The sequence below is a fragment of the Lacerta agilis genome, chromosome 4, assembly GCF_009819535.1.
Source record: "Lacerta agilis isolate rLacAgi1 chromosome 4, rLacAgi1.pri, whole genome shotgun sequence".
NCBI lineage: Eukaryota > Metazoa > Chordata > Lepidosauria > Squamata > Lacertidae > Lacerta > Lacerta agilis.
Window position 1 is genome coordinate 13,812,951 of NC_046315.1, and position 17,540 is coordinate 13,830,490.

At 45.7% G+C, this 17,540-nt stretch overlaps 1 protein-coding gene across 2 annotated transcripts in view; it reads left to right on the plus strand.

The window, feature by feature from the left end:
- Positions 1 to 561: 561 nt before the first annotated feature.
- Positions 562 to 17,540, plus strand: part of FOLH1B (folate hydrolase 1B) — a 44,545-nt gene continuing 27,566 nt past the window's right edge. The window contains exons 1-6 of one of the 2 annotated variants that reach the window (XM_033146103.1): positions 562 to 742; positions 2,887 to 2,995; positions 6,568 to 6,754; positions 8,444 to 8,545; positions 11,865 to 11,990; positions 16,479 to 16,665. In XM_033146103.1, coding sequence (XP_033001994.1) covers positions 625 to 742; positions 2,887 to 2,995; positions 6,568 to 6,754; positions 8,444 to 8,545; positions 11,865 to 11,990; positions 16,479 to 16,665 — 829 coding nt within the window. In that variant the 5' untranslated portion in view covers positions 562 to 624. Of the gene's footprint in view, positions 748 to 2,886; positions 2,996 to 6,567; positions 6,755 to 8,443; positions 8,546 to 11,864; positions 11,991 to 16,478; positions 16,666 to 17,540 lie in introns of both variants that reach the window. The other variant, XM_033146104.1, reaches the window with a different exon arrangement.

Below are 17,540 nucleotides of genomic sequence, written 5' to 3' on the forward strand. Positions count from 1 at the left end.
GCAAAGCTTCCCCCACATCCCTCACTATTAGTCATGCAGGCTGGTACAGATGAGAACTGGAGTCTGCCAACATCTGGGTTGCCACAGTTTCCCCATCCTTGTATTATGACGGCCAACACCTTTGCCTGTTTGTGCGATTCATGTATTCCTGAAGGGCGCCTCTTAGTAACTGACATTTTTGCAAACGGATGCTGCCCAAATCGATGCTTCCGAACCAAACCAGCCCTTCCAGAGCATCCCCAGTGGGACAGCGGTGGCCTCAGCCTGAGAAGACACCTGTTTTTCTCTCCTCCAGAGTGAAGGAATGGCAGTGCCAGGCCACAGACCTTGGCAGCAGTACAGCACTTGGAGCCTGGTCTGCAGAGGATCCTTCTCGTCTCATAGCCTGCAGGAGGAGTCGAGATCTGTTACAGAGGAAAAGTGTGAAGACTTTGCCCCCTTGTACAGAGTCTCTCTCTCTCTCTCTCTCTCTCTCTCTCTCTCTCTCTCTCTCTCTCTCTCTCTCTCTCTCTCTCTCTCTCTCTCTCTCTCTCTCTCCCCCCCCCCCTTGTATATGTGGCAGGGGAGTGGAAGAGGTCAGGCGGAATCCAGAGCTTGGGAAAGCTTTCTTTTGCAACAGCAAAGATGTGGAGCTCCCTGCATGCTGCCACTGAGCCCACCTACGCAAGGAGCAACAGGAGCCGTTCCTGGGTGCTGGCTGTGGGGGTGGCAGTCGGCGTGTTCCTCCTCGGATTCCTCATTGGTATGGTGCGGGGCGGGCTGAGCCAAGAGTCTTCGTTTTATCTGCAAAAGGGCTTGGAGAGGAGGCTGGAGCAGCGGTTGAATTGCATGCGCTGCTGCTCCGTCACTCATTATGGGAGGGAAATAATTGCCTTCGCATTCCAGGGAGAGAGTTATCCTCCTGGAACTTGTTAGGAGAGCGGGGAAGAAGAAAGTTTTTTTTAAGTTGTTTTAGTCTGCAAGCAAGAAGCTTTGTTTCTTTAAAGATTTGAACAGATGCGTTTAAAAAAAAAAAAAAAGACACGGAAAGCTCTCGCCTTCCTCTCTTGCAGCTACTAAGAACAGACAAAGTGGATTTGCGGTGTTCTCTCAGCAGCATAAGTCAGTGGCTTTTTTTAAAAAAGGAAAGATTCATGGAGGGCAAAGTCAACGGTGACAAGCTGTGATCATTCAAGAGAACCTCTGCAAACAGCAGCAGAATACCTTTGAGTGCTGGTTGCTAAGGACTGAGAGTGCTGTTATTTTTGTGGCTTGCTTGTGGGTTTGGCAGAGGGGCTTGGGGGGGGGTTGGTTTCGTTGTGGTTGCACTTTACCTTCTGAGTAAGCCCCCTTGAATGCTGAAGGGACTTACTTCTGAGTAAACATGCAGGTGGATCGTTGATCCGATGTGCCAAGGCATTGCTTATGTCTGTCTGTTCTCTTGCCTGTTAAAGGCACATTTGCTTTGCTTTAAACAGAGCAAAACAAAAACAAAATTCAATTTCTGCGTGTTAAGATCATTTCAAACTTCTCTCCTCCATCCCTTTGTGTCCAGTCTTCAAGGGGAGACTCCCATTGCTTGTGGAGCCAAATGGCACCACAGATATACAGTCAGTATCGCCGGGCTTTGGGGACAAAAAAAAAACAAAAAAAACCTGTGGGGCACCTCAAAAACAAACCCGTGAGAACTGGACATACCCAGTGGGTTCATTGTGGTTTGGATTCCTGAATGGAAGCACTTCACACTGCAACATTTTGTTGCAGGGTTCCGCTTGCTATTTATTTACACTAGAACTAACACACATAAATAAAGCCTTTACAAAGGCTGCATGTACACCATACATTTAAAGCTCATGTCTTATCCCAAAAAATCCTGGGTATTATGGCTTGTTAACAGTGCTGGGAATTGTAGCTTCATGAGGGGTGAACTATAGCTCCTAGGATTTTCTTTGGGAGGGGGATTGTGCTTTAACTTTGCTTTAAATGTCTGGTAGGCATACACCCTAGGTGAACAAACCAAAATGGCAGGCCTCTGCCCCTCCACCCAAAGGGAGCTTATAATTTATTTATTTATTTTAAAAAATAAAGACTATAGAGGGAGGGGAGAAAGAAACAAGGTAGGAGGGGGAAATGTTTCTCTCCTGAGCCTTCCCAATTTCTGAAATTGTAGCAATGAGTAAAAATGAATGGGTATGTTTAGCCTGGAGAAGAGAAGGTTAAGGGGTGATATTATAGCTATGTTCAAATATATCAAAGGATGTCATATAGAGGAGGGTGAAAGGTTGTTTTCTGCTGCTCCAGAGAAGTGGACACGGGGCAATGGATTCAAACTACAAGAAAGAAGATTCCACATAAACATTAGGAAGAACTTCCTGACAGTGAGAGCTGTTTGGCAGTGGAATTTGCTACCAAGGAGTGTGGTGGAGTCTCCTTCTTTGGAGGTCTTTAAGCGGAGGCTTGACAGCCATCTGTCAGGAATGCTTTGATGGTGTTTCCTGCTTGGCAGGAGGTTGGACTGGGTGGCCCTTGTGGTCTCTTCCAACTCTATAATTCTATTATTTCCTCTGGCATTTTTTTTCATATTCCATGAAGGTGAATGCATGGTTAACATTATGAACCTCAAAGGTTGTATGGGTAAAACTCACTCCGTAACAAGCAAATGGCCTTTAAGCCATGTCTATCTAGGACTTGGGTCTTCAGCCAATGTGTTGATGCTGCCATCGCCATGTTGTATTCCATGCTTTTAAGCAGAGGTTGGGTGGCCATCTGCCATGGCTGCTTTAGTTGAGATTCCTGCATTGCGGGGGGGTGGACTAGAAGATCCTTGGGGTCCCTTGCAAACGTACAGTTCTGTGATTCTGTGATGGCAGTTGCAGTTGTTGTAGCTCTCTTTGGTCTATCTTGCAGGTTGGCTGAGTAAACCTGAAGGCCAATTGCCAGCAACAGGTTCTCACGAGAAGATGAAGAAGGCGTTTATGACAGAAATGAAAGCTGCAAATATCAAGCATTTTTTATAGTAAGCAAAGTGCGCTGCGTTGATTTTTGTGTGTGTGTGTGTCTTTAAACTGACCCAGAAACCACTTTTTGTGACTCTTTTGGAACAAGGTGGTTTTAGCGAATGACAATAAGCTCAGTCACCAGAGATCTATCAGAAATGGTAGGTTTCTGATCTCTGATCCTAGTTATACAGGGTTATTTATTTGTTTGGAATCTTTACTTTGCCCTTCCCAAGGAAAAAAAACAAGACAGGGCAAAAGAGAATTGGATTAATGATTAAATTCACCCCAAAGCTGGTGATATATAATAGCTTTTTTGAGAGTTAGAAGTGGCATGATAAGGTCTTCATTGTCCGCGATGTGCACACTCATTTCTTTTGTCTGGCTACCATCCCTGATCAAACACTAGAAAAAAGAAGACTGATGCACAGTCTTGAACTTGTGGCACTGAACTGAAAAAAATAACAACCCTGCATTTGAATAACAGAAACAAGATGGCAGGTATGGGAAACTGCTCTAGCCATGCATCTCTGTGGTGCAAATATTCCTGGTATATGCTGTCATTTTTTAGAGACTGCCTTAAATTAGATACTTCAAGTGCGTCACAGCTAGGAGCCCTTAAGTCAGGGGTAGCTAACCTCCGGTAGGAAAAAAAGAGAGGAAAAATTAAAAGTAGACAGACTGGGCTTAAGGCTTAAACCATTAACCAGACCCATGTAGCTTTCCTATGTATAAGAAGCTGGTGTAAATTTACATCAGATGTAAACGCTGTTCAGCAGAAGGGCTGTTGCTCTTCCTATGCTTGGCAGAGGGAAAGCAGGCCTTTAAAATAGAGTTCTTTGCCAAGCTGGCAGGTGACATGTTCTGGCCTTGCCTCAGCCAGATTCAGCTCAGCTGGTTGAGCCGCAGGTGAGCCAGGACGAACAAGCTACACTGAAGTACCTCTGATGGTGCCAGGACTGCAGGCTAAATTTTTTTTTTTTTCAGTTTGGTGGCATTTCCTGAGATTAATTTAGCGGCATATATTTGTAATTACAGTGTTTTTAGTCCATGGCGGCGTTTATTAATCGAAAAGCTGGAATGCAGAGCACGTTTTCAAGTGGGAAAGAAAATTATGGCTCACACTCATTTAGCAAATGAGTCGATGTTCCAGTTGTAAATGCTAATATGTTGACGTTTGTCCACCCAGCGCCAGCTCAGTGTGTTTTGCGATTGTTAAGCAGTGTTAAAGAGGAACCTTTCCTTCCTTTTATTCATACTTGTCCGTGAGGGTGTGTTACACATTTTATATGCCTACAAAATGGATGCAGGGTGAATGAATGAATGAATGAATGAATGAATCTTTATTTGCGTCAGCCATCGGCCATAGCAATAAACCAACAGTACAATATACAATGCCGCTTAAAGGCTAGAGGAATAAGCATGCAGGGTTTAATTGCTTAGTCAATCACAGCTTTTGTTTAAGCACATAAGAACCTTAGACAAGTCTGCTGGATCAGGCCAATGGCCCATCTAAGTCCAGCATCATGTTCTCAAAGTGGCCAGCCAGATGCCAGTGAGAAACCCACATTCAGGATCCGAGCAAAAGAGCACTGTCCCCTCCTGTGGTTTTCAGCAACTGGTGAATTCCTGCCTCCAACCAGAGCTTTACATCTCCAGAATTGCTTTTGGCCAAGTTGTACAGTACATCTATTCTTAGAGATGCAGAGAGGTTCTAAATCACTCCTTGCCCGTCGTGCACCAAATCTGAGTTAAACAGAAAGCATAGCTCATATATAATAATAATAATAATTTAACAGGGAAGGGCTGCCTTCAGATGTCTTCTAAAAGTCAGATAGTTGTTTATTTCTTTGACATCTGATGGGAGGGCATTCCACAGGGCAGGCGCCACCACCGAGAAGGCCCTCTGCCTGGTTCCCTGCAACCTCACTTCTTGCAGTGAGGGAACCGCCAGAAGGCCCTCGGAGCTGGATCTCAGTGTCTGGGCTGAACGATGGGGGTGGAGACGCTCCTTCAGGTATACTGGGCTGAGGCCATTTAGGGCTTTAGCAAGCATGCCGACCGGCCAAACCAACCAAGCAACACACTTGGGGTATATTTCAGAGCGTTCTCAAGATGAGGTAACCCCATACCATAAAAGACCCACGTGCAGCACCTAAAAACAATCAAGGTGGGGCCCATAAGGTGGAGACGGAGTTAGTGCTGAGCTGGGAATAGTCCGGAAGTGCATCCTGTGTATTTTATCTTAACTTAAACTCCTTGTACACTCAGTCAGTAGCTTTTGTTTTGGCCACAAAGCAGTTGAGAAATCTGCGAGAGAGAAATAATTAACGATTTGATTAATCAAATCTTTCCTCCGCCCCAGTCGGCACGGTTGCAGGGCTGAGAGAGATGGGAAATGTGCAGTACTTCAAATCAGCTAGAGGGAACCAGATTGGGGAAGGCTTCCTTAAACAAAGAAACAGAAATAGTGATGGTGTGAGCTGAGTGACTGAAGAGGTAACAGGGCCTAGGGATTGAGGCGTGTCCAGAATCTGGGCAGAAGCTGATGCAGGAGAGGAGGGCTGATGAGAGGCAGAGATGGGTCAGGCTTGTGAAGAACCCTTGGTGTCTCCCCATCCTGCTGCGACAAGCTCTCTTCCCGTTTGGTCTCCCAGAACCAGCAGAGGCATGAAGCGGGAGAAGCAAAGAGAGACACACAGGTGCAGTCTCCAATTGCTTGGTGGTGGTGGTGGGGAGCTGGAAAGGAGGAGACATACCTGGCTGTGGGAAGTTGTGGACCTTTAGTCTCAGCAATTTGATTCATGGGGGCAAGACATGGGCATAGCCGGGGGGCAGGGGCGAATTGCCCGCGCCAGATCAAGTAAAACAATAGGATGTCCCAACTAAAGAAGAATGGCAACTTAAACTGATGGAATATGCACAGCTTGCGGACCTAACATATAGAATAAGAGAACAAGAAGGACATACGTTGAAAGAAGATTGGAAAATGTTTATTGAATATGTGGGGGGAGATTGTGTACACTTGAAAACGTTGGCAGCATTAAGATAAATTCAACAGTGTAAATAAGTTTTGATGGATGTAATAATGGAATACTGAATGGCTTAGTTTATGTAAAATATGCAGGGATTTATGTTATGCAAAGTGAACCACGGAAAGAGAAGAAGGGAAGTCATTGATATCTTAAGGTTATTTAAATATGTTATAAATTATAAAACAGAAAATTTAATATATATACTTAACTACTTAATACTTAATATATGAATACTTAACTAACTGACCAGTCACGTCAGTTTTGCCCCCCCTAACCAAGTCCTGTCCCCCTCCACAAAAATCCTGGCTACATCCATGGAGCAAGACCTCAGTTTCTGTGCTCCTTAGGCCTGACACCCTTGTAGAGATCCTGTTTTGCTAATAAAGAGTTAACTCCTGCTTGATTGGTGTGATTTGCTGCTGGCTCGCTCCTGTCAGTGACCCACCTTTGGTCAGGGTGGTCACCCACCTGCGATTTGTACAACTTGTACAACTGCAAGCAAACCCAATGGAAAAAAAACGTGATTTCATTCATTATACCCTTCTCCTCTTTTCCAGCAATTTCACTCGGCTGCCTCACTTGGCAGGCACGCCAGAGAACCTGCGCCTAGCCAAACAAATACAGGCCCAGTGGAAGGAATTTGGCCTGGATTCCGTTCAGCTGGCTCCCTATGATGTTCTGCTTTCCTACCCAAATGAAACAAATCCCAACTACATCTCAATTGTGGATGACCAAGGGCACGAGGTAAAGGGGAGAGGGAGAGAAAATGGATTTCCCCATCTGGCTTTAGCTTTTTTTAAAAAAGTCAACCATCCCTGTCCTTTTCAGAACATTCAGTTTAACAGATAACCATGCAGTTATGAGAGGTAAATTCTGCTGAGCTTTGAAAAGAGCAAAACACCTGGAAGAGATCTTTACTTCCAGGTGAACCTGCCCACACTTTGAGGTGACGGTTCCTTAAATGGCTTTCCCACTGTCAGGGAACCACCACCTGGCCCGCTGAGGGGGACGGAGGGTCCGTTAGCATACAGGGAGCCCCAGCGCCAATTGAGCAGCAGTACCTCTTCCAGTGGGGATGAGAGGGAAGGAACCACCCTGGCGGGGAGAGGGCTTAGGGATGCCTCTGAAAGCCCCAGCGCCTCATCTAGCCAGGAGCAACAAACAGGGAGCCTGGCGGAGGGAAGGCTTGGGGGTGTTGCTGAGACCCTGTGCTCACCTCGCCAGGCTGGTCAGGAGGGAGGCACGCCATTTCCGTCGCCCCAGTTGCGCAGAGGGATGAAACGCAAGGAGGGTAGGAGGAGACTTGGGGTGCCGAAGTTCTTATGCTGGGGTAGAAGCCGGAAGGGGCCACTCCCGGATTCTGCCGGCGACTGAGACAGACATGCATTTTGTAGCTCTGCACTGTAAATAGTTTGCACAATAAAACTGCAAAAGACTGTTTGGGCTCCTGCTCCGTTACTCGTGAGGCACCATCACGCGAACCTTACACCCACCTTCCCCCAAAAGGAGTTCACACCAGCAGCGGAACAAAGCAAATAGCATAAAATGAAAACATATTTATAGCTTTTAATTTCAGTCACATACCCTCACAGGTAATAATTTCAAGGATGCCAGGGTAGTCTCTTTCAGCCCTCAAATGCCTGGGTGAATAGAACTGTTTTCCCATTCCTTCTGAATGTCGATAATGAGGAAGACAGACACATCTCTCCAGACAGTGCCTTCTTTGTCATAGAATCCCAATCTTTCCTCAGATATATATGCCCAAGTGCCTACTTTCTATGTGCATTGTGGAGGGATGGACAGACGGGCCACATTTTCTTTTCTCAAGCTTTTAGCGACATCTCCTCTCATTCTGCTAGGTTGTTTGCTTACAGTTGTGGTGGCCCAAGCTGATTTGGGGACCTATTCTCAGATGCCACCTGCAGCTGTAACATGAATGCAATGCAGGACATTAACTGTGATTCCTGCATTGCATTACGGTTGGACCAGAGGGAAATCCTTTGGTTCCTTTCCAACTCCACAGTTCTATGAAATTTAACAATTGACAACATGATAACGATCGCAACCTATGAATGGGCTGCTTACAGACGTAGACTTGATCAATATGGCAATATTTGGAATGAGCTTATATGAAATGTAGTAGGCTATTAATATTTACATATGTCTTAGGATAAGAGTATCAAATTCATATAAGGATGTATGGACTAGGGTGTTTTCCATGTATTGTATATATTCATATACTGGTTCTTTCTACATGTTTTGGAGCCTTTTTGTTTTTTTCTTTTCTCTTTCCCCATGCATCACTCTATTTCTTTATATTCGAAACCTTTGCAATTAAAATATTAATACTGGGGGTGGGGACAATTATATGAAATTAGTCTAAATCTGATCTTAATATTCTGCCTCCTCCTCTGCTCCCTCTTAACTGCCCAGCTTTTCAACACCTCATTATCTGAGCCTCTGCCTCCGGGGTATACACACATTGAAGACGTTGTTCCACCCTACAGTGCTTTCTCTGCTCAGGGCATGCCAGAGGTAAGGACTGATGTGGGGTAACGGGTTGTGTGAATGTGCCCTTCGGTTAGGCGAATGACCCTCTGTCTCTGGATCAGGAGTGGTGATCCCTTTTCAGATCCAGTGTCACTTTCCCTTGTGCGCAACCTTCTGGGGACCACATACCAGAGTTGGGCGGGGCTAGAGGCAAGAGTAGGCGGAGCATCTGATGCATTTTTTTTTTTTACTTTAGAGCAGCAGTAAGCTAGTTTCTACACATAAACACACTCTATCCTCCACCCAGACAAGCAGGAGGCATGGTCAGATCTCAAGGACATATTCCAAGTAGGCAGATACTCTCGAGGAGGGTGTGCAGCCAGGGCAGCAAGGGGTGAAGTCTGGGGAAGATTCAGGAGGCCAGATAGAGAGGCCTGGAGAGCCACATATGGTCCTCCTAACCTGAGTGTCAGGCACTGGTCTGAATCAGAAGATTGGGGAATGCAATCCCAGGGAGATCAGCTCCTAACAGAAGAGAAGGGGGAATATTTGCCCTCCCCCTGCTTCCAGCGTTTCCAGAAGCAGAGAGACAGGAAACACAGAAGCTGCTCAGTTGAGAGAGGAGCTATCCAGCTATGAGATAGTAGCTAAGCAACCAGCAGGGAGGGAGCAGCTGGGCGATATATCAGTAGAGAGTGGGGAACCCCCTCCCCAAACTTGAAGGTCCAAGCATGTCAAATAATAAAGGAGATGCAGAGGGGGAGGAACTTCCTGTTGGCACGCTTCTTGCTGCGGAAGTAGGGAGGAGTCAGAGTAAGCCAGTGTGGTGTAGTGGTTAAGAGAAGTGTACTCGTAATCTGGTGAACTGGGTTTGCGTCTCCACTCCTCCACATGCAGCTGCTGGGTGACCTTGGGCTAGTCACACTTCTTTGAAGTCTCTCAGCCCCACTCACCTCACAGAGTGTTTGTTGTGAGGGAGGAAGGGAAAGGAGATTGTTAGCCGCTTTGAGACTCCTTAGGCTAGTGATAAAGCGGGATATCAAATCCAAACTCTTCTTCTTCTATCCTTGGGGAGGGTTGCCTGTTTGTGCTTGCAACATAGTGCTGTAATAAAAGGACTATAAATCTACCAAATGCTCGTTAATTCTTATCGTTGAGCTACCAGAAGGGAGAGGGGGACTCCTGTACTTGACACCAAAGTTCCCCATCCCTGCTCTAGGTTTTTATATCTCCCAAGCTTGTTGCTATACAAGAGGATTGTGACTAAACTTGATGGCCAGCAAGAATTTCAAGCTACCGGGTTTCTGCTGCATCTCTCCTGCCTAGGCGGGAGCTAAAATAAGCCAGTTCCTAAATTTGGGAATCTGGGCTGGATCTACACTGACGTTAAATAGGTCAGTGTAGATCCAGCCCAGATTCCCAAATTTAGGAACTGACTTATTTTAGCTCCCGCCTAGGCAGGAGAGGTGCGGCAGAAACCTATTTTCTCCCACTAGAATAATATTAGATATGTCATTCTGAAACATTATGGGATATACTTGTTAATTAAAAGGTTTACTACCTTGGTGTTTTCCCCCCTGGCAAATGAAAGTTATACTCAGCCACGTCATTTTCCAAAACACTGTTTCTTCCCCTGCTACTGATTTCTGGTTGCTCTGCTCTGTCCTCCGGTGTAACATTTTAATTCTTCCCTCCATCTGTGTCCTTTGTTATCTGGACACGCCGCCACCACGCGAATACCACTGGAGGGCGGTCAGAGTTTGAATGCAGTCGAACATTACATAGGGACATAGGTAGCAGCATAAGACATAGGGACCGATATAGCAGCATAAAACGATTGAAAATTAAGCGATAAAAAAGACAAGGTAATAACGCATTATGAACATCAAAAGTAGGACGGCATGTGCCCATCTACATTATTAAAACCCTTTGTTGTTGTTCAGTCGTTCAGTCGTGTCCGACTCTTCGTGACCCCATGGACCAGAGCATGCCAGGCACGCCTATCCTTCACTGCCTCCCACAGTTTGGCCAAACTTATGTTAGTAGCTTCGAGAACACTGTCCAACCATCTCATCCTCTGTCGTCCCCTTCTCCTTGTGCCCTCCACCTTTCCCAACATCAGGGTCTTTTCCAGGGAGTCTTCTCTTCTCATGAGGTGGCCAAAGTACTGGAGCCTCAACTTCAGGATCTGTCCTTCTAGTGAGCACTCAGGGCCGATTTCCTTGAGAATGGATAAGTTTGATCTTCTTGCAGTCCATGGGACTCTCAAGAGTCTCCTCCAGCACCATAATTCAAAAGCATCAATTCTTCGGCGATCAGCCTTCTTGATGGTCCAGCTCTCACTTCCGTACATTACTACTGGGAAAACCATAGCTTTAACTATATGGACCTTTGTCGGCAAGGTGATTAAAACCCTACCTTAACATTAAAAACTATGAGTGTAGATCTGTCCCTCGTCAGAGAAAGATACTTTTGAAAAAGATATGAGGGTTCTTTTGGCGCTCCCTAGGAAGAAGCAGCGCCCCCAGAACTGCAAGGGCATACAGCTGACATTGGGGGGACTGCTGTTGGCTGGAAGACTCTGGGCACCGCAAACTGATGTTTTAGCATTATACAGAACAAACAGCAATCTGGGGGAACCCGATTGCCATTTATCCGATTCAGTGCTAAACCACAGGATTTCCCAGGGGGAAGTGACGGGGCGAACTGGCGTGGACGAGCCCTTGATCTTGACACAAGAATAGCGCATTGTTGGTAGATTTATTCTGCTCTGCTTTGTATTCTGCTGCTTCTCCAATGCCATCCTATTGGCTGCATTCACACAGAAGCATATTCTATTTTCCCTCCGATGTTTCCCTGCTATTCTCTGCATTTGAGCTTTCAGATGCCACCAAAACCACTTCCAGAAATATAGCAGAATATACCTTAGTGCAAGTTTAGTGCTCGTATCTGTGTTCTGTGCAAGTAAAGGTAAGGTAAAGGTAAAGGCCCCCTGGACAGCTGTGTCCAGTCAAAGGCGACTATGGGGTGCAGTGAGCAAGCCGGCGTTTGTCCACAGACAACTTTCCTGGTCATGTGGCCAGCATGACTAAACCGCTTCAGGTGCAACGGGACACTGTGCCGAGTGCCAGAGTGCACAGAAACGCTGTTTACCTTCCTGCCACAGTGTACCGATTTATCTACTTGTGCCGGTGTGCTTTCGAACTGCTAGGTGGGCAGAAGCTGGGAGAGAACAACGGGAGCTCACTCCGTCATGGGGGTTTGAACCACTGACCTTCTGATATGTGCAAGTAATGCAGAATTGAGCACTAAACGTCTGCTATCGAGCAGGCTCTTCTTACATTCTGGTGTTCTTATACTCCAGGGAGATCTGGTTTACGTGAACTACGGAAGCATAGAGGATTTCCAGAGGTTAGAGCGAGAGCTCGGAATTAATTGCTCTGGGAAAATTGCCATCGCCAGATATGGGAAAATCTTCAGAGGAAACAAGGTAATGATGATTATATCCCATCTCAGTGTAGAGGGTGCTTTGGTACACAGACAGAATTTGCCCAAATGTGAGAACGGCTTTTATATTTTTAACACAACATCTACGAAGGCAGAATCTTACGGAGAGTAACTTAATACTGATGTGTGAAAGCCATTTGAATCCCCTCCCAGGTTAACACAGCAACTGTGAAGGGGGGATCTTAGGATAGAGGAGGGCCTGGGGGCACTTTGATCATGCCCCCAACATACCCATTTCACAGAAGGAAAATGGGCAAATCTCAAAACCCCCCTTTAAAATAGCAGGCAAAACAGCTGCACACACTTCAAAACCAGTAGAACAAGTACAGTGGTACATTGATCCTCAAACTTAATCCGTTCCGGGAGTCCGTTTGACTTCCGAAACCATTTGAAAACCAAGGCGCGGCTTCCGATTGGCTGCAGGAGCTTCCTGCACTCAAGTGGAAGCCATGTCAGATGTTAGGCTTCTGAAAAATGTTCACAAACCGGAACACTTACTTCCGGGTTTGCGGCGTTCGGGGGCCGATTTGTTCTGCAACTGAGCCGTTCGGGAACCAAGGTACCACTGTACAACAAAACCTTGCACCCCTTTGAACAGAAACAGGACCCACAAAGCATTCCCACAACAAGCAAACCAATAACACCTCAGAACGTTAATGTTTAAGATTAAAAAAAATGAGAGGGCCAGGGAACCTTTGGAGGCAGCAAGGATGCTATAGTGCCCACTAGTAACCACATTGGGGACTCCAAGCTTTGGGGGCAATCCTATGTCCAGATTCCCCATGATAAATAGTTTAGGATGCAGCCGATTTCCAGCTCAGGCAGCTGATTCCTGGCTCTGCCAGCATTAAGTCTCCAATCTCAGTTCAACCAATGACACGCCGGTGTAGCTTGCCGATCCCGGCTCAGCCAGGGCTCAGCCAGCTAAGCCAAAGCTGGCTGAACAAAGGACAGTGTCAGTCCCCTAAAAAGAGGTGTTCTGGGGGAGCTATGTGGATGTGGATAGCGAGGGCAGGGACTTAGGCTGTATCCTGGCAACTCAGCACAGAATACTATTTTATTTTATTTTTAAAGAATTTATTAGATTTTCCAATTAAAAAAACCAATTAAAGCCAGTATATTATAATACATGGTTAAACACTCCAGGCTCCCCCCTCTCCCACCGAGGGGAGCAATACGCACCAAACCCCCCCTCTCACAGAGGTAGCAAAAGTCATTTTACATTTAACCACATACTTTCCAAAGCACAGCATGCTGACCCTCCTCCCGGGCAGTCAATTAAATTCCAATCTTTATTCCTTTACGATGACTTCCTCAGTCCCCCTCTTACTGATTACTAAGTTATTACATAGTTCCAGCTTTATTTACCTTTAAACTCTAATTTAAAATCCATCTCATCATTTTACCTATTGAACATTTCTCTACCTCCGCCTCAAAATACTTCTGTAATTTCTCATTATGTTAACCAAAATTTTTCATATTGCTCATGCACCTCCCTCCCTTATGGTCCCAGAGTTTATCTTTCAAAACATTGTCCGTTATCGCAGTGTCCATATCCAATTGTCATAACCATAATGAAATACCATTTCGTTTTTAAATTCTGATATTTTACCCTATACCCTCCCTTTCAAAGAACCCGGCCCATGAGACATAAAAAAGAAAATCCTGTAACTGTCCAACTAATCGCAGGTCTGTAGTCTTTTCACAATCCAGTGGCAACAGGAACCAGTATTTAACACTGTTAAATTCTTCTTGCCTAAAGGCTCCAATTGATGTATCCTGTTCCAACTCCTCTTTTTCAGCATTGTCACTGTTCCCTTCTTCCTTTTCCTTCTGTTCCAATGTAAAGTCCTCCAAATTGTCCACAGTCTCAATCTCCAATTCTTTATGTGCCAATTGTGCAATGCTGTTGATTCCCACAGCTACTTGCTGCAAAAGTTCCAAAGCTTGCTTTACAAACCGCGAGGACAGTTTTCCCTTTGTCATTTCAAGGTCGAGATTCAAGTTGCTAGTCACAACAATTTATTTCTTGCTACGTAGATCCTTACTGCATAAGTACGCCATTTTTATTTTTAATCATTGCCAAAGTTTATAATATGCACTCCATCTGGACCTCCGGGAAAGAGGAAAATAGATCCAATCCACTTTTAAAACTAAAAACACCCTTACAAAAGTTTCTTTGTTTCAATCGCATTGAAGATAGCTTCAGTTACAAAGTCGCACTGTCTCTTAATCTCAGCAGAGAGGGATTGACTTCCGTTTTTAGAATCCCCTCCGAAGCCAAATCAAATCAAATTACTTACAGTTTTCTCTTCAGATTTGTTCAATTGTCCATTTTTTGTTTACTTGGAAGAATTGAAACGCTGTAGCCCCTCAGTATCGCAGCTTCGTGCAGGCATGGAAAGCGGTATGTCCGATTTGCCGGGGCTCCACTCCCTCGCTCTCGGGGGCTCAAAACAGAGCCTTACTGGGGAGGGAGGAGCACCCTTCTGGCACCCGCCGGACGACCATGCTCCCAAAACTCTCGATTTGGGGTTCCTTGGGGGTCTTCTGCGCTGTAGAAGACACCCCGTCCCTGCCGCACTCAGGTTTGCTCAACCGAGCGAAACCTGCGACTGATGGCGGCTCCGCGCTCAACCGGAAGTCCACAGAATACTATTTTAAAAGGCTTCTTTTCTGACTGCCAGGCTTTTGCAGAGCAGCAACCCCTGCTGTAATTTTACATCAGCCTAACTGACACCAGCATCTCATACACAGGATTGCTTCTTTAGTGTTGGAGCTCATGATTTCCTTACACCTTCAGTCGTGGTTGGCAGAAGTCTGCAGAGCTGGTCCAATACATTTTGTTGCCCAAAGTGAACAACAAGAAGCCAACTCTCCACCTGCCTATAGAAGCCAAGTGGCTCAGCAGTGGACTCTTACTTCAGCACTGGGATCTGGTGGGGGGTGGGATAGAAGTTCCATTCGGTTAGGATTTCAGTGCAAACCTACCTGCTTTGCACCACCTAAAACAGTGTGCAGAAGGCGCACTTTCCCCTGCCTGGGCCGGGCAGGCGGTCACCATGGGCAGCAAGATGGCGGCTGCCAGTAGGGTCGTTCAGAACATATAAATGCAGCTTGTGAACAACATTTTAAAGGGATAGCAAGTGATATACTTCCTGACCACCCCTTAGGTAGTGAAGCCACATACACCCTTAATTAAGTTTCCAGACAGAAGAAGTACTCCCAAACCTACAATACAGGAGCCTCTACAGTCAAGAGTGCCTCTGCCTCATGGTTCAGCCTCACCAGTCTCTGCAGGAGGTGGGCCGTCATCATCTACAAATATTTCATTCTCCAGTAGAATTCAAGGCACACCTGACACTTCAGAATTAGTAAAAATGTTACCTCAAAAATATAGAAGGAAACCCATGTCAGTGGAAGAGATGGAGTATATCCAACGTGGAGGCCCAGAATAACACAAGACTCCAGTTAGCTACTGGTGTACAACAAACTCTTATATTCACAACAAAGGGCTTCCTCGCTCTCTGAATGTTATAAATGTCTAAAAGCAAATAGCTTTGTTGAAGGTCTTTCATGAGGGATGAGAAGGTGAATGCTTCTTCAGAAAGTGGCTGTGTCCTAGAACAGAAAACCATTCTGTTTTGAGTAATTGTGACTCCACTTTATACAACTCTACAATTGAAATCTTATTTTATACGTTCTATTTAGCAATAAATAAATAAAAACCAGTGTGCAGAAGTGAAACACAGTGGTCTGAATTTTGTGGTGCTGTTCTCCAACCAAATAAAGTGTACAAATGTGTACACCATATTGGCCCGACTATAAGTCGAACCCGCACATAAACTGGACCTTTAAAATTCAAGGGTTATTTGCGGATGCGGCCCACCTCCTGGCACTACTGCACTGAATTGGGGATGGGGGCACTCGGCAGCCCGCTCCTCAAGCTGGCGCCGGCGCCCGGCTCCAAATATAAGCCGCACTTTAACTTTTCACAGTCGGAATTTGGTTGGGGGGGGAGTGCGGCTTATATTTGGGCCAATACGGTATTAGGAGAAATGGCTTGCAAAAAAAAAAAAAAGCCCTGTGGACTTAAACTGCATCTGTATATGAAGCACTAACATTTTGGTGGATTTTCATGAGCATTTTTTTTAAAAAAGAAACAAACTGATCCAGAACAGTGGAGAACTAATATAAGACTGGAAACTGGGATAAATTGAAAGCGATGGATTCATCCATCCCTAGAGACTGCTGGCACCATCAAACTTTGAAGGCAGCATCTTAGGGAAGGTCGTCCGCAAACTGTGTGTGTGTGTGTGTGTGTGTGTGTGTGGATGTCCCCATTGGCTGCTATAGTGTCTGGCTGTGTGCATAGATACAGACTTGGCCATCTCTGGCAACCTCTCACCTTTGCATGAAGGAGCAAACTAATTGCAGCATCAATGTGATCCCCCCACCTCCCATCCACCAGGTGAAGAATGCTGTTGCTGCTGGAGCCAAGGGAGTCATTTTATACTCCGACCCAGCTGACTCTTGCGCCCCTGGAGTAGACCCTTACCCAGTAGGGTGGAATCTTCCCGAAGGTGGAGCTCAGCGTGGGAATGTCCTGAATCTGGATGGCGCTGGGGACCCCCTCACGCCAGGTTATCCCGCCAAAGGTGAATGAGACTGAAAATCGCACGGCTTTATTTTGCATTCCCCCATTGCATTAGAGGGGTACATTCTGAAATGTGGTTGACCGGAGGTTGGGGGAAATGGCAAGACAATGCCATAAGATTATATATGTTTGAAAGGATGGTGGAGATTGCGGATTATAATCGCACTTCTGTATCCCAGATTTAAACTGGATTAGCAGTGTTTCCTCTGCTCGGGAAAATTTGGGAATGTTTCCCTGCTCCCCCCATTCCTCAGAAAAGTTTGTTTATGTATGCCGCTACTGCGGACCGTGTTTTGTTAGCCGAAAAAATGGAAAACGAGCAAGGTCCCAACTCCAGAAGAATGGCAACTTAAGCTGATGGAATATGTGCAGTTTGCAGACTTAACATATAGAATAAGAGAACAAGAAGAACGCTCGTTTAGAGAAGATTGGAAAATGCTTATTGAATATAGGGAGGGAAATTGTGTACACTTGAAAACGTTGGCAGCATTAAGATAAATTCAACAGTGTAAATAAGCTTTGATAGATGTAATAATGGAATGCTGAATGGTTTTGTTTATGCAACATATGCAGGGGTTTATGATATGCAAAATGAACCATAGAAAGAGAAGAAGGGAAGTCATTGATATTTGAACGATGTTTAAAAAGGAAATTAGAGAGAGAGGGAGAGAGGGAGAGAGGGAGGAATGCAGTGGTAGAGGAAGCCAGGGCTCTCTAGAAGAGGGATGGGGAAGATGTGGCCCACCAGATGTGGTTGCAATAGGATCTGCACCAGGCGTTGCCCCTCCTTTTCCTTTCCCATCATGCACCAGCTTCAGTGCAGAGATCCTTACTTGTGGGGCTTTTTCTGCAGATTAGGAAGCGCAAGGAACTGGC